The 16,289-nt window shown below is 38.1% G+C and overlaps 1 protein-coding gene across 1 annotated transcript in view; it reads left to right on the top strand.

The window, feature by feature from the left end:
* stk39 (serine threonine kinase 39) overlaps positions 1-13,255 on the top strand; it is a 44,750-nt gene extending 31,495 nt beyond the window's left edge. The window contains exons 15-18 of the mRNA XM_017469076.3: positions 2,926-2,978; positions 3,266-3,334; positions 3,451-3,515; positions 11,892-13,255. Of these exons, the coding sequence (XP_017324565.1) occupies positions 2,926-2,978; positions 3,266-3,334; positions 3,451-3,515; positions 11,892-11,966 (262 nt within the window). The 3' untranslated portion in view covers positions 11,967-13,255. The remainder of the gene's footprint in view (positions 1-2,925; positions 2,979-3,265; positions 3,335-3,450; positions 3,516-11,891) is intronic.
* The last annotated feature ends 3,034 nt before the right edge of the window (positions 13,256-16,289 follow it).

Below are 16,289 nucleotides of genomic sequence, written 5' to 3'. Positions count from 1 at the left end.
GCTGATTGGTGTACAGTATTATGAAAGGAATAAAACATGACTGGCTTGCTGTTATAGGAAAATAATTAAGAATGGAGCGGTAACCACTCCAAAGTTGATTACTTTCCTACAGCAGCACATCCCAAAGTGGTTTATTCCTCTTATACCACAGTGATGTGCCAATGATTACAAATACAGTCAACTAAACTAACAATCAAAGAGCTGACAATGGATTCCATAAATGTTAAATAAATACCATAACAATGATTATACTTGTTAAAAAATCACCTATATTTAACAAAGATTTTTTTTTGATAAACCTGTGTTGTGTTTGCAATTGTTTGATATCCATGAGAGCAGAGTATTTTTGTGATTTTTTTTTAACAGACGATCAAAAGGTTAAACAATAAAGACAAATTCAGCCTTCTTTGCTCATATTTACCAAGGGTGCCAATAATTGTGGAGGGCACTGTAGTTATATATAGTTATTATACAAACAATAAAGTATTAGAATGAGCCTGGACTTTGATTTGCAGCCAGAACTACTGTCATAGCTGCTGTTATGCAAAATTAATCAACATCTTCTGACCAATCATAATGAAGAATTCTAGAGGGATGTGGTATAACAGTAGACCCGTTATAGTGCTTGTGTAGTTTATGTATAAATAAACAGGTATTAGAGACAATCAACAAAGTGGGACAATATAACAACTGTCTACACCTGTAACATCAGTCCTCTATCAGAAGTGATCTTTTATCATTCAAGTATTCAAACACCTTAAAAAGTATTGTAGAATTTCTTTCTCATGTATTCCTTATAATCCTAATCCTTACGGTCTACTCTTCCCAACACATTGTAATCGGTTCAGTTTCCTCTTGTTCTTTATATCTCTGTCTGTGGCTGGCATTTTCTCCTGACAGAAAATAAGCAGGCAGATTGAGATGGAAGGTTCAGGGTGTGCAAGTCAGATATGGCTATGACAGGCAAGGAGGAGACACAGCCCTCTCTCTCTGTCGACAGATAACACAGAGCCTTTTTCACTTTATCCCTTTTTTGCGGGCTGAGATTTTCATGTCACGCCCCTACAGATGGCTGCTTGTCAGCTGAGAAGCTGATGTGCTGCTAGTCTGGGAGTAAACAAATATAGAAGTGAAATCTTTGTATGCGTATTTGGATTTCAGCTTAAGTTGCGGCCCACATTCTCGCCGTACCCTGCAGCGCATCGCAAAATTTTGTTCCATTTCATCAACTCACGCCAACTCTGATACTCCCATGAATGTCCAGCTTGAATTACTAGATTACCACTATAACATTGGATTTAGCAGTGTGTGGGTGGTGGTAGAGGATATTTATAAGGCTCAAATAAGATCAGTGATAACTGCTGTCATCTTAATCTGGGATTGGAGGAAATGAGGCTAATGCAACTGTCAATCTATTAAATCAGCACGGTTAGTAGTATAACGCAGTTGGAGGTGGAGATTTTCATTAGTGATCTGTGAAGTATAATACACACACGTGATGCACACACTTTGAATGAACAGCAGGCAGGATCTGGTAATTCCTATATGATTTTATGCATAAATATCATTCACTCATCTTCAGTAACCACTCTAACCTGGAGAAGGTCGCAGAGCCTATCTGGGGAACACTGGACACAAGGTGGGCACCCCCCTCCAAGTATAATATTTTTGTCTCATTTGTTTAATTGTGTTCTCTTTGTCTACTTTTAGGATTTGTGTGAAAATCTGATGATGTTTTAGGTCATATTTATGCAGATATATAGAAAATTTTAAAGGGTTCACAAACTTTCTAGCACCACTATACCTCTCCAAGTACATTATTCACCCTTTTTGACTTACTGTTGTGATCATTTGTGAAGCAGCTCTCCAGTCTCTTTTTCCAGGTCTTGTAGTACTAAGGGATTGAAAGAGTTATATGTAGGGTGAACAAGGTAGTCATTAGTGTCTGCTCTGCTGTAACACATTCAAGAAAAGTCTTTCTTTATTGAGCCAAGTAATTAAGCCTAGTCCAGCTCTAAAGTGGGTGGCTGGGCCACTTTCCAAACTCACACTCACTAGAGCTTTAGTGCTCTTTCCATCTAGTAAATGCTGATGAATAATTCTCGTGTTACTGTTTAAATATTCACTTCATTATAATTATTACACACACACACACACACACACACACACACACACACACACACACACACACAGTTTTCTTCATTTTAACTGCCAGTATGTTCCCAAAGGTTCAGGACATTAAGGCAAGACACTACAGGTAGAAACAACAAGTCATCTAAATAATTTTTTAGATTTTTGGATAAATTGCATCAACATGTCTTCTCTTAAACTGTAGAAATACAACAATCAAAAACAACAAATCTTATAAACTACACTTACTGGAATGGAAACACTTGAAATCGATTTCAACCGGTTCAGAACCAGAAATGTTTTCTAGATGACCTACATTCTTGAAATTTTATATGTTTAGTCCTGTTCCTATTTAGAAGGACATTACAGAGGAATTTCTCAAAATGTTCATAATTGCTGGATTTATGTTACCTTTTATGCTGAAAAATACCAAAAAGTGCTAATTATTTTTCATTCTTTCTCTTGAACGTGTCTAACATCAATAAAAGACTAGATTTTTGTTTTTTTTATTACAAATGAATGTTTACATATTTAATTAGATAAAGCCTCATTTGCATAACTAATTATATATACATTTTTGAAAACATTCCAGTACAGAAAATGAAACTGGGAAAGGTTGATTGGGATGTCTATTGTCTGAAAGTATTGTCAAAACATGAAGTGTTTTGCTTTAAGATTAATTGTTTTAGTTCCTGACTGTTGCCTCTCTTGGCTGTCTCTTGGACAGATAGACAGGTGGCCTGATGTCTGTCTCTTGGCTTTCTTTCTTTCTCTCTCTCTCTGTGGATCTCACAGGAATTCGAGGAAGGAGTTGAATGACATACGGTTTGAATTCACTCCAGGCCGAGGTGAGGGCTGCTCTGAACACATTAGCATGCAAGGCCTAGCGCCCCCCATGGACACGGCCCATGCATGGGGTGACTGGCATGATCGCCCAGATGAGCTTGCTGTTGCTGTGTGTGTGTTATTTAAGAGTTTATAAGACATACGGCCTGGCACTGATATTTGCAATGTTATTGGAGCTGTCTAGATGAGTGGTTTAATATTTGTACTATGTGCATTTGAATGTTTGGGGGTTTACACATCTGTACATTTATTTATTCTCTTCCTATTCCTTTTTGTGTTTTCCTTATAGATACTGCTGACGGTGTTTCTCAGGAGCTGTTTTCCGCTGGTCTAGTCAATGGACATGATGTTGTAGTTGGTAAGGTCATGCACAGTCTTATGTGAACTTCACATTAAAAATGACATTTTAACTAAACCTCTAGCATTTATATGATTGTAGGATTGCTTTCATTGTGTGACAAATGTATGTTTCAGTTGCTGCTAACCTTCAGAAAATTGTAGAAGACCCTGTTACTTATAAGGTGTTGACCTTTAAACTGGTGAGTACTCCAAAAAAATGTAGCCCAGAATAATATAATGTCCTAAGTGAACATTTGTTTACTATTTTGATTCTTATGTGTTTGAAATCAAATGAGCCAGCTCTAAACAAATACTCTATTTTGCAATTCTTGGTGATGTACATCAATAATGTGATATGAAATTAATAAAGTAAGATTAGATTTTTTTTAAATCCCTTTGCCAGGAATGTAGTAGAGATTCTCGTTAGTGCAACATCTCAAGAATGAGTGGTTGAATGTTTGTAGGATTTATTAGTGGGTCTAACACTGAGGGTGCGTAGGCACTCTATTGTTATTTTACCTTTTCTTCTTATTCTTTTTATTCAGGCTATGTTGTCTAAGGCAGCCCATAGAACCTTCTGGTAAAAAGTTGTGAAATTTGGCACATTGATTGGGGAGGGTCTAAGGAACATTCTGACCAAATTTGTGCCAAGTGCTGCCAATGCTGTAGTGCCACCATCGGGTCAAATTTTGGCCTAATTTGGAAGTAGTTCTATGGTCATATGTTTTGAACCGTGTATCCAAAATGTCAAAACCCCTGGATTCCCTGGGTTGAGACAAGTTTAATGTACCCTATGACGTCAATTTCCGCATAATGAGATTTTACACCATGTTAGATACTCCTTCTACAAATTTTGTCCAACCACCATCAAATTTGACAAACATCATCTTCAGAGTAAGCCTCACAAAAATGATCAAATTTGATTACTCCAAAGGGTTTGCCTTTAATGTGCCAACAAATCCGATGCCAAACAGGAAATGAGGCTGTATCTCAGCAAAAACATTGCACACTGACACAAATCTTAGTAGGCAACTTCAGGACCATGTCTTGAGGCTATGCAACACATTTCGTGACCGCGCCACTTACTGGTAAAAAATTACAATAACATGCCGAAAATGCTTCCATCCAAGTGCGATTTTGGCTACTCCTCCTCCAAATTTGGTCCAATCCTCACCAAATTTTGCTAACATGAGACCTGTCTAAACAAAATTTAGCAAAGGAACTCTGTTATTCAGAACCATTCTCTCATAACAGACTGGCAAATGCGTGAAACTACAAATCATTCCTGAATCCCTTTGCCTATAGTTATGGCTCTACTTTGGAACTCTGCTTTGTGATTGCTTATGCAACAGTTCATGCAATGTTGCTTATGCAACGTCTGTGAATGTGTGGCTAACCGAGTCTGGGTGCTTGGCCCCCGAAAATGCTGCTTGCAGATTGATTATGGAATTATCATCATAACTAGGAGATGAACTGATTACATTTTGGAATTGATCCAAATAGGGTAAATGTTACAGCTGAAATAGGTCAAATGGTTGAAATAGTTTTTCTTCAATAGCCTCCTTCCCGTTTGAAGCATATATATTTTAAGAATATTTCTGGCAAATAAATTAGAAACAAGAATGATTAGACTAGTCAGAGACATTCTCTTCGATGCTGTTGGTTCACTAACTGTAACAGTTTAAATCTTGGCCTGTAAGGGCTCCTGAGTGGTGCAACAGAAAATTATTCGCTGTAATAATTTTTAATTGTCAGGAGATGGTGAGTTTAAATCCGAATGTTGCTATAGCTATCCATGGCTTGGAGCCTAGGGAGCAAAATTGGCTCTCCTCTCTGGATGGGAGGGATCATATAATCTCTGTACCCTGTCAGTCACAGTCACACTAGCAAATCATGGGTATCTCTGTGCTCAAGTATGTAGAAGAGGGCACATAGTGCTTTCTACAGATTAAATCATTATAAAGATCTCTCTTACTATAGCCATACAGATTTTTCTACTGTATTTATAATAGACATTATTACGCAAATTGGAATATGCTCATGGAACATCTGATATCTTTTATGCACTTTTCTGGTTGAAAGCTTTAGAATCTTGATTGCTATTCACACCTTCTTGCAATGGTCTATGATGGTCAATGAAAACATAGCTATAGTCACTGGAATGAAACATAGTTCACAACTGTCTGTAGGTGTTTATTTCTAGCTAGAAGCCTGACTTTTGAGGCTATAGAAAGTGCATAAAATGTCATTTATATTACACTCTGTTCCATTGTATCCCCAAATTCAGTGGTGATTTATAATGCATCATGTGTCTCTTCAGCAGCCTTATCATTTATAATCTCTGATACTCTACATTCTATAAGCATGATGAAAAATGGTAATAATCTGGTTTTAATGTGAATATCTGCATGCTGACATTATTTTTTGACAGTCTGTACAATTAAACTCACATCAGTTAAAGGCATTAGTGTCAATCCTGCTGAGCCCAACCATTACACAGGCTTCTATGAGGATTACGAATGATGTTGTCTGTCATTGCATGTGTTTCTGTAGGGAGATCTTCTAGATACTGAGCTACAGTAGACAAATGGTGCTGTGGTTGCTAGAAAGATTTTTTTTTTCTTTTTTATGATGCCATTCTTGCCATCTGTCATGCATTCTGTACTGTTATGATGTATGTATTCTTAGCACCAGGTTATCCACAACAGTGCAGTCTTCCAGTGTGGGAGTATAAGAGGAATTACACTACCGGGCAAAAGTTTGGAGACACTTGACTGAAATGTTCCTCATGATCTTAAAAACCTTTTGATCTGAAGGTGTATGATTAAATGTTTGAAATCAGTGTTGTAAACAAAAATATAATTGTGCCAACATATTCATTTCTTTCATTAGAAAACTAACATTTTATTAACAAAATATATATATATTTTTTAAATTGATGACTTGGAGCAAAATATTCAGAAAAGCAGCCAGTAAGTGTCCAGCAGAGGTGGGAACTCCTTTAATACTGTTTAAAAAGCATCTCAGGGTGATTCCTCGATAAATTGGTTGTGATGCTAAAATATTAAATTATTTTGATTTATTTTAGATTTTCTAACACAACATAATTCCCGTAGTTCCATTTGTGTTGCTCCAGAGTTTTGATGACTTTTTAGAATAATAATAATAATCTGGGGGGAAAAAGAAATAAATAAAGAATCAGTGTGTCTTTTGACCGGTAGTGTAAATACAGTGGGGGATATACGTATTGAACAGGTCAACATTTTTTTCAGTAAATATTTCCTATGAGGCTATTCACATGAAATTTTCACCAGACATCCGTATTAACTCAAAGAATCCAGAAATATAAAGAACTCACAACATTAAAGTCCATAAATAAAGTTGTATGTAATAAAGTGGAATGACACAGGAAAAAAAGTATTGAACACACTAAGTGAAACTTGTTTAATACTTAGTGGAGAAGCCTTTGTTTGTAATGACGGCTTCAAGATGCTTCCTGTATGAAGAAATTAATGGGCTGCAGTGTTCAGGTGTGATTTTGGCCCATTCTTCTAAACATATCGTCTTTAAATCTTGTTCAGTTGGATTCAAGTCAGGTGATTGACTGGGCCATTCTAACACCTCGATGTCTTTTCTCTGAAACCAATTGAGAGTTTTCTTTGCTGTATGATTCGGATCGTTGTCCTGCTGGAAGGTCCACCCACATCTCATCTTCATCACCCTGGTGGATGGCAGCAGATTTTTCTCAAGAATCTCCCAGTAAAGGGCTCCATTCATAGTTTCTTCAATTATATGAAGTCTACCAGTACCATCCGATGAAAAACAAACAGCCCCACACCATGATGTTTCCACCTCCAAACTTCACTGTTGGTATAGTGTTTTATGGGTGATGTGCAGTGCAGTTTTCTCCAAACATGGTGTGTAGTATGACAGCCAAAAAGTTAAAGTTTGCTCTCGTCTGACCAGACTACACTCTCCCAGTATTTCATAGGCTTATCCAAATGAGTTGTAGCAAACTTTAAATAAGCTTCAGCATGCCTTTTCTTTAGTAATGGAGTCTTGTGGGGTGAGCGTGAGCAGTGGAGAGCATTGCCTATTGTTTTCTCTGTGACGATGTTACCCGAGTCCAAGTGTTTCTGGAGCTCTTTCTGAGTGGTCCTTGGCTCTTGGGCTACTGTTCTGAATATTCTTCCGACTCCCTGGTCAGAAATCTTGCGAGGAGTTCTGTGCTTGTCCGGTTGATGACAGAGTGATGTTGCTTCCATTTCTGGATAATGGCCCCAACGGTGCTTACTGGAAGATTCAGAAGATTTGAAATACGTCCAATTCCATCAATATGTTTTGCAACATTAAGGTGAACTTTATTTGTGGACTTTAATGTTGTGAATTGTTTATATGTGTGGATTTCTTAAGTTACTACTGATGACTGGTGAAAATTTAATGTGAATAACCTCATTGGAAATATTCTTGCTGAAAAATGTTGACATATTCAATACTTATTTCCCCCACTGTACATCACACAGATCACAGTGAACGATGCAGTATGGTCCAGACCATTTTTAATCACTCCTTTAGATCACTCCTTTAAAGCATTGCAGTGGAGGTAAACAACATCTGTGCTGTAATGCATTGCGCTCTCCCCACTCTGATCCTCTGTGCTGGAATGTTTCTCCAGCAGCTGCCCGTTTCTGCTGGCAAATCACCGCTTATCTACTCAAGGGCTCTTTCCGAAAGCACATGTCTACGCCTATTTCATGGTAAAAGCAAACTAACGTGTTTCATCATCCAAAAATCTAATGGAAATCTAACAGGTACATTTATGAGGAGCAGCAGCTCTGTGAGAATGTTGGATTGGGCATCTTTTGTTAACATCAATTATATCATTAAACTAAACCAAATCTGCATGCTTAATGTGATGATTACAACTTGAACTATTCATGGAGCAATATATTGGCAGTATATTAGATTCCTATTAGACGTTAGCATTATTTCAATGCATACCATCTTCTCGATCATATATAGTGGATATAAAAATCTACACATCCCTGTTAAAATTGAATGTCAGATATTTTTGCCACCTTTAATGTGATATAGCAGCCAAAAAAACTAAAAAAAAAAAAAACTAACTATTTTTAACTAATACTTTCACTAGTACTTTGTTAAAGTACATGTTGCTTGTAATACAGCACTCAAGTCTGTCTGTCTATGCGCAAGAGTCTACCAGCTTAGCACATCTAGAAATTTTATTCCACTCTTCCTTGCAGAAAGTGTGAGGGGATCTCCTGTGCACAGCCCTCTTCAAATCATTCCACAGGTTGCTGATAGGACTTAGAGCTGGGTTCTGACTGGGCTGTTTCAAAACACTGATCTTTTACTCCTGTAGCCATTCCTTTGTTTACTTAGGATTGTGCTTTGGTTCGTTATCATGCTGGAAGGTGATTTCAGCTGTCTAATAGAAGCCTGCAGTTGTTGTGATTCCATGATTACCTCGATCTTGACTAGACCCCCAGGTCCCAGCTGAAGGGAAGCAGCCCCATAGTATGATGCTTCCACCAGCATACTTCACCATAGGTATGGTGTTCTCTGGGAAACAAGATGTTTTGTTTTTGCACCAAACAGATTTTAGAACTATGCCCAGAATGTTCTACTTTGATCTTATTAGACCATAATACATTTTGCCACATGGTTTTGGGTGAGTGTATGTATGTTCTGACAAAAGTTAGGTAGGTTTGGACATTTTTTTCCCTGCAAAGAAAACGAGGGATCGTTGTCACTTGCAGAGCATGACCAGAACTTGCCAGATATTCCTGCAACTGCTTTAATGTTGCTGTAGGTCTCTTGGCAGCCTCCTTGATACATTTTCCCCTTGTCCTTTAATTAATTTTAGAGGGATGTCTTGTTCTTGGTAATGTCACTGTGGTTGATGATAGCCTTCATGCTATTCCATGGTGCATCTGATGTTTTTCTTCTTTCAAAACTCTGTTCAAAATTCTTTTGTACCCCTCTCCTAATTGATATCTTTTGACAGCAAGATCCTGAACATGCTTTGTAAGCTCTTTGCAGACCATGGCTTCAGCAATCGGATGAAACCAAGATGTCAAGAAAATCCTACAGAAACGGCTGATTATTCAGGGTTAATCAGAATCACTTCATGGATATGATCATTGTAATCATTAACATAATCATGAGTAATTACTTTTGACCATGTATTTGATTGTGATTGGTTAATTCTGAGCAGTCACATGCACCATTATAAAAGACTAAATATAAATATTGTATGTTTTTTTTCTTTTTATCCTAAAATGTTTCTCTCTCACTGTTGGTTGCTATTTAAGGTAGAAAAAGGTCTGGCATGATTTATCTTGGTTTTATAAGACACTTATTTTGTTTTTTACTTTAGATTTTTAAATGATCTCCTTTTTTTGTCTCTTTTTTGTTGTTGTTGCTTTTATATAGTCTGACATTTTACAGCAGTTTCTTCTTCAGTCTGCATTTTCTATGCCTGATTTAAAGGCAAGTGCTTGCCTTTAAAGGCAGTGGTCTAGATGCTATTGAAAATAGCATCTAGACCACTTCTGACCAGTTTCTGACTCTTTGTCTCAAGAAAAATCTGGCAAAATTTGAGCTGTGAACTACACACAGGTAATTTGCATAATCTGAGTGGGGAGACCAGAAAATGGATTCAAGCAGCTGCGTAACCCAAGTCTGAATCTGTGTAAATCTTGATGGACTTAAAACATCATCTCTGAAAACGGCCCATAAAGCGAAATCTCCCAGATACAGTTATGAGCACTGGTATGAGCACTGACTGCGTGAGAATGTTTGATAGGGCATGTTCTTTTGTTAACATCTCTCCACCATTACAGAATGTGAAACAGAAACACATATTTACTCTGGTATATCAGACTGAGATGATATTTGTGATTGTGCAGGTTCTCTCACAGTAAATATGTTCCGCTTTCATGTTTTGTCTCCCTGTAATTCATAACATTTCACTGGGAGGGTTTATGTGATGGATGCCACTGTGCAGTGGACTCTACACCACAATGCTGCCCTTATTGGCTGACTGTAGTGAAAGGGAAAGTGTCAACCGAGATGTGTTTTTCATCACCGGCCCTTTCAGCTTTGTAAAAACACACCCACAACTCTCCCAACTCGGCTGTAAATTGTTCAGCGCTGTCTTGCCAAAATCTCCTGTGTGTGAGAGAAATTCGATCACCCCTCTGGCCCTCTGTAGCATCTCGGAGTGTGTATTAGCTGTGATAAGGACCACTGCTACACAGACAGAGTCTTTACTTACACAAAGCAGAGACAAAAAATTTCTAGACAGAAGATTTTTATATTTGTTTCTGCTTTACCACCTTTATTTTTCTCCCCTCCTAATACAGGTATTTCTTTGTTCATCTCGTTTTTGGTACCTATTGATCAGTTTCTTACAGCTTCTTATAACAAGTGCCAAATCTGCTTTGCAAAAAAAAAGGAAGAAAAAAATCAATATGACACAAAAGCCCAGTGTGTGTTGCTTAGACACACACAGACAGCTAATAAATAATTTTCCTTTGTCATCTAGCAGGTGTTCTTACACCCAGCAAATTCATGCATGTGAAGAGCCCTCATTTAATGTGCTAGAACAGCGCCGAAATGATTTACTCCTTTTCAAGTGGATTCACAGAAATGTGAAATCTCCCATGTTTTGCTGGAAAACTCATAAGAAGTGAGTTCTAGGTTTGCACTTGAGCAGTACAGGAGGTTGCTCAGTGCGAGTGTGTGCCCATGCTTTCCTTTTTCTCAGTCAGGAGTCAGGTCTGAAAATAGATGTGCATGGGTCATGCATCATCTATGGGGACCATAAAATGCTGAGCAGAGGCAGAATGAATGGATCCAATGTAATAGCACTCCTCCACCTCTTCATCTGCAGCATATCTGAGTGCACGCGCACACACACACACACACCTTCAGTCACATATCACCTTATCTTTAATGCACTTTACTGAACACTGATCCTTCCGATTTCCAAAAACTAAACTTACAGTAAAGACAAACACGAAATGCTTTTGGTCCTGTAGGTAATCACGAGTTCACACACTTGCACGCTGCTCTTAATGCCATCTGTATGATAGCTTTTAATCTTCGACATCCACTAAAATAGCTGTCAAATCTGGGAATTTAGGCCCCGATTTCCTGAAGACTTCTGTTGTGGTAGTGTGTGTTAAAACATGTTTAACTTCCTAAAACTGTGAATGTGGGAAATCAATGTGAAAGCTGCATTTTCAACAGTGCAGGTTTATATTTTCCACATGAGCGAAATAGCATGTGTTGTCCCTTGTGCATGTTTGCCTTAATGAATATGCAATTTGGAGAGATTCTACAGCACCTAAAGGTGCAAAAGGGTGGTGTTTATGAAAAATCGAGAATGTGATTGTATTACTTTGGGATTGGTGAGTAGAAGTACAAATTAGTATGACCAAAGGGCAGGTATTAAATTAAACAGTGTACGTATAGTATATATCCCTGGATATCGGCATAACCTAATCTTGTGTGTGTATATGTGTGTGTGTGTGTGTGTGTGTGTGTAGGCATCTGGCTGTGACAGCACAGAGATCCCTGACGAGGTGAAGCTAATTGGCTTTGCCCAGCTCAGTGTTACCTGATGGCGTACCTCTGAGGGTGGAGGAAGAGGATGCGAGGAGGAAGACGGCTTTGAACAGAGAGACTGAATGCTCAAGAAAGTGCAGATTGGGGGTTTAGGAGCCATCTTCAGCTTACTCCAAGCTCAAGCTCCTCTCTCAGCTCTATCCTCTTTTTAATTACCTTCTAACTGTCAATAACTAAGCATCGTCAATAACTAAACACCACACACACACATACAGTCAGCTTCCCTTGCCCTACATTCTGCTCCTGCAATGTCTTTCCTCAACATTCCACCTCCCTCTCCCCTCAGCCCTGCTAACTTGATGCTCTCAGGTGGCTATAGCCAGCAATCACAAAAACGAATTAGAGTTTATCTCTTTATAATTGTTACGTTTGCTTTCAACAAAGCTATTATTTTATTATTATTTATTGGGAAAAGCCTTCAATTTCCTTTCCTTGGTTTCAAAGATGAACTTTTTTGATGCGCACATCAACACTGCAAATCTTGCTGTTAAGTGAGTTAATTGAAGTCCTCCTTTCTTCCAAATGTACTTTATCTTAATTATGAGAAAAAATAAGCACATTATTATTCATGATTCTATAATGAACACTTTTAAAAGTGAACTGTACTGTATGTACACAAAATATCTAATCCACTAAGAACGAATGAAACCGTTTCCCCCCACAGGAAGTAGGAGGCGAGAACCGAATGCTGCCACGTGCAAATGTACTTGCTTTTTTTTTCAGGACAGTGTTGACGCTTAACTGCTAGAGGTGCCTTGTTCATTAATCCGTGCCTAAGAACACAGGTAACAAGCCGAAGCTGTTTTAAGCATAGACTGCTTTATGTTGTTAAACCAAGCAGAATTGCTTTCCAGCTGATCGCTCCATTTAAAAGTATTTTCACTGGCAAATGGCTTATGTTGAAATGACAAAGCTTTAATGCACTTTGATTTTGGATTGTGCACTGTACACATGCTTCTCCCCTGGAAAACCTCCAGATTTAACCTCTAAAGCTTTGTTTTATGACAGAAAGGTCATTAGAACTGTAATGCACACCTGAACTGTGATATGATGGGGGGAAAAGCCAGCTGCTGAGTATAAAGAAGTAGCCAGGATATCCCGCTGCATTAGCCAGCATGCATCTGACTGATTTTTATAACAGAAAGAGGTTCATAACCAAAAGATGTCTACTGTATGGGAGATTAGTCATGATTCCGAAAACAAGTACAGTAATTCCAGATTACTCCATTTTCAACTGTACTTGAAAATATATGCTTAATATTACAATAAATATTATTTTATGAAATTGTGTTGTTCTAGCATTTCTATTACACATTTCAGCAAAATAGCAAAGCAGAAAGGGATGATTATTAACGGACTGGACAGCCAGGTTTATTATCCTTTTCAGAGATGGTTATTGATTTAATCTTAATTTCACATAATTCATCAAGCAAAACAGTTAAATTATTTTTAAAGTCAAATTAAATGACACTCACCCACTCATCACCATGACTTTGTAGAGGCTTTTCTGAACTCCAAGGCCAGCCGGGCTGTTTGGCAAATTTATATCCAGTGATCATCGCTGCATATATCACACGCCTGGTGCCAACAGACTATATGGTAAAAATGATTGAGCTGGCTCATATATTTGATGTTTGATTCTGTAAGACCAATAATGTTTTAATGCTATAACATTATCTTCTTGCCCACTATCCCATGAAAACAGCCATTCCTGGCCTGGAATAGCCACTCTGTCTCTCCGTGCATCTCAGACACATGCTGAAAACGCCAAAGATTGACTCAATCTGTCACTGGCAGTACGAGAGTTTGGTGACAGAATTACTTGGCACAACTTGTGATCACTAGGCTTCCAGCCAAATGACACTGTTTGCCAGGGTTAGAGGCAGACGAATCCTTCAGGGTGGTGAGCTGTGGTGAATTGTGAATTGGAGAGGTTGCCTACAAATTGCTGGTGTGCTTTTGCGCATTGGCACAGATTAACAACATCGAATTTCACCTTCCTAGCATGTTTAATATGGAAATTATTCTACACTTGGTGGATGGTGGACACCTGCAGACCTGCTGCAATTTTCTCTGTAGCTGGAAGCCAGAAGACATTTACGATCGCATAATCAGAGGATAAAGACCGTTCAGAGGAAATGCACATGTGGTAATGATAATGAAACCTCTAAATCAGTCTGCTTAAAATGCGCTCAGCTAAAGGCAAGGAAAGATGTCATACTCAGAAATGACAAACCTAGTTTGCATTCTAAACCAGGGGCCGTATTCACAAAGGACCTTGAGGCTTGAAAAAAAAGGGGGTGCGTTGATCTTAAAATTATTACTCCTACTTTTTTGAGTAGGAGAGTAGTGAGAGTAGGGAGAGTAGTGAGAGTAATTCACAAAGCAGTTTAGCGCTAAAACCAGGTCTTATGTCTGTGAAAACAATCCTAAATGGCTGCAGATGATTAACGTTGCAATCGAGTTCATGAGGTCTATATATTTAATGGCATTATGCTTTAAAAAGCATGTGTCACTTGTTTGAGTATTTCAGTGAAGTGGTAAAGGGCAGTCAAATCCATTATGTAATGCAGCACTGTTGGAGAACACATTTACACAACTCTTCACTACACATGAAATTGTAATGCTGCAAAGATAAACGACAAATATCATTCATGATTTATATTTAAGTCCTTTCTCCGGCTGGTATAAAAAAAGTAATTGCTAGTGATATCAGTTTTGACAAGAGAATACTGGCAGTGATTGGCTGATTGCTCTTCATAGTAAACTTAAATAAATAAATAAATAAATAAATAAATAAATAAACAAACACTGCACAATGTTACATAATATGTTACGAGAAAAAAAAATTAATTCTAAGTGTTGTTGCTTTCATAGTATATGGAATGCTCTACACCGATCAGCCATAACATTAAAACCTCTGACAAATGAAGTGAATAATATTGATGATCTCATTAGGCAGCAAGTGAACAGTCAGTTCTCAAAGTTGATGTGTTGGAAGCAGGAAAAGTGGGCAAGCATAAGAATCTGAGTGACAAGAACAAGGGCTAGATGACTGGGTCAGAGCATCTCGAAAACGGCAGTCTTGTGGGGTGTTCTCAGTATGCAGTTAGTACCTACAGTGCTATGAAAAATTATTTCCAGATTTCTTCTGTCTTTGTGTATCTCTCATACTAAATAGTTTTATATCTTCAAACAAAATACAACATAATACAGAAAACCTGAGTAAACACACCATACAGTTATTTAATCTGGTTGTGCCACCTTTAGCATGAATAACTGCAAGCAAACACTTCCCATAACTGGAGATCAGAATTTCACTTACTTCTAGGACTAGGACTTACCCCTATGCTTTGGATCATTGTCTTGCTGCATAATCAAGTTGTGCTTGAGTTAAAATTTACAGACTGAAGTCCGGACATTCTCCTTTAGGATTTTCTGGTAGAGAGCAGAATTCATTTTTCCCTCAATTATTGTAAGTTGCAAAGCAGCAAAGAATCCTCACACCATCACACTCCACCACCATGCTTGACTATAGGTATGATCTTTTTGAGGAATTCTGTGTTTGGTTTACATCAGATGTAACGGGACCCCTGTCTTCCAAATAGTTCCAGTTTCGCATCATCAGACCACAGAACATTCTCCCAAAAGGTCTGAGGATCATCAAGGTGTGTTTTGGCAAAATTCAGACGAGCCTTAATGTTCTTCTGGGTTAGCAGTGGTTTTCACCTCACCACTCTTCCAGAGATGCCATTTTTGCCCAGTGTCTTTCTGATAGTGGAGTCATGAACCTTTATTGATGCAAGACAGGCCTGTAGTTCCTTTGATGTTGTCCTTGGCTCTTTTCTATCTTCCTGGAAGAGTGGGTGCTGTATTTTGAAAGGTCGGCCACTTCTGAGAAGGTTCACTACTGTGCAGAGTTTTGTCATTTGGAGATAATGGACTCACTGTGGTCCTTTGGAGTCCCGGAGCCTTTGAAATAGCTTTGTAAAACTTCCCCAATGTATTTCTATCACCTTCTTCCTCATCATTTCTGGCATAATGTGTTACTGGGTAAGACCTTTTAACCAACTTCATGCTGTGGAAAAAGTACTATTAAGTGTTGATTTGATTGAAGAGGGTTTGCAGTAATCAGGCCTGGTTGTGTCAGTGAACCCCATTATGAATGCAGTTTCATAGATTTGGGGAATTAGTAACTATAGAGGCAAATACATTTTCACAAAGGCCAGTTGATATTGAACAATTTTTTTGCTTCAATAAATAACATTATCATTTAAAAACTGTATCTTTTGTTTACTCAGGTTACCTTTGTTTATAAT

Source organism: Ictalurus punctatus, chromosome 6, assembly GCF_001660625.3.
Source record: "Ictalurus punctatus breed USDA103 chromosome 6, Coco_2.0, whole genome shotgun sequence".
NCBI classification, from domain to species: domain Eukaryota; kingdom Metazoa; phylum Chordata; class Actinopteri; order Siluriformes; family Ictaluridae; genus Ictalurus; species Ictalurus punctatus.
Note: the sequence above shows the minus strand (reverse complement) of the source record. Positions and strands in the feature narration are given on the sequence as shown.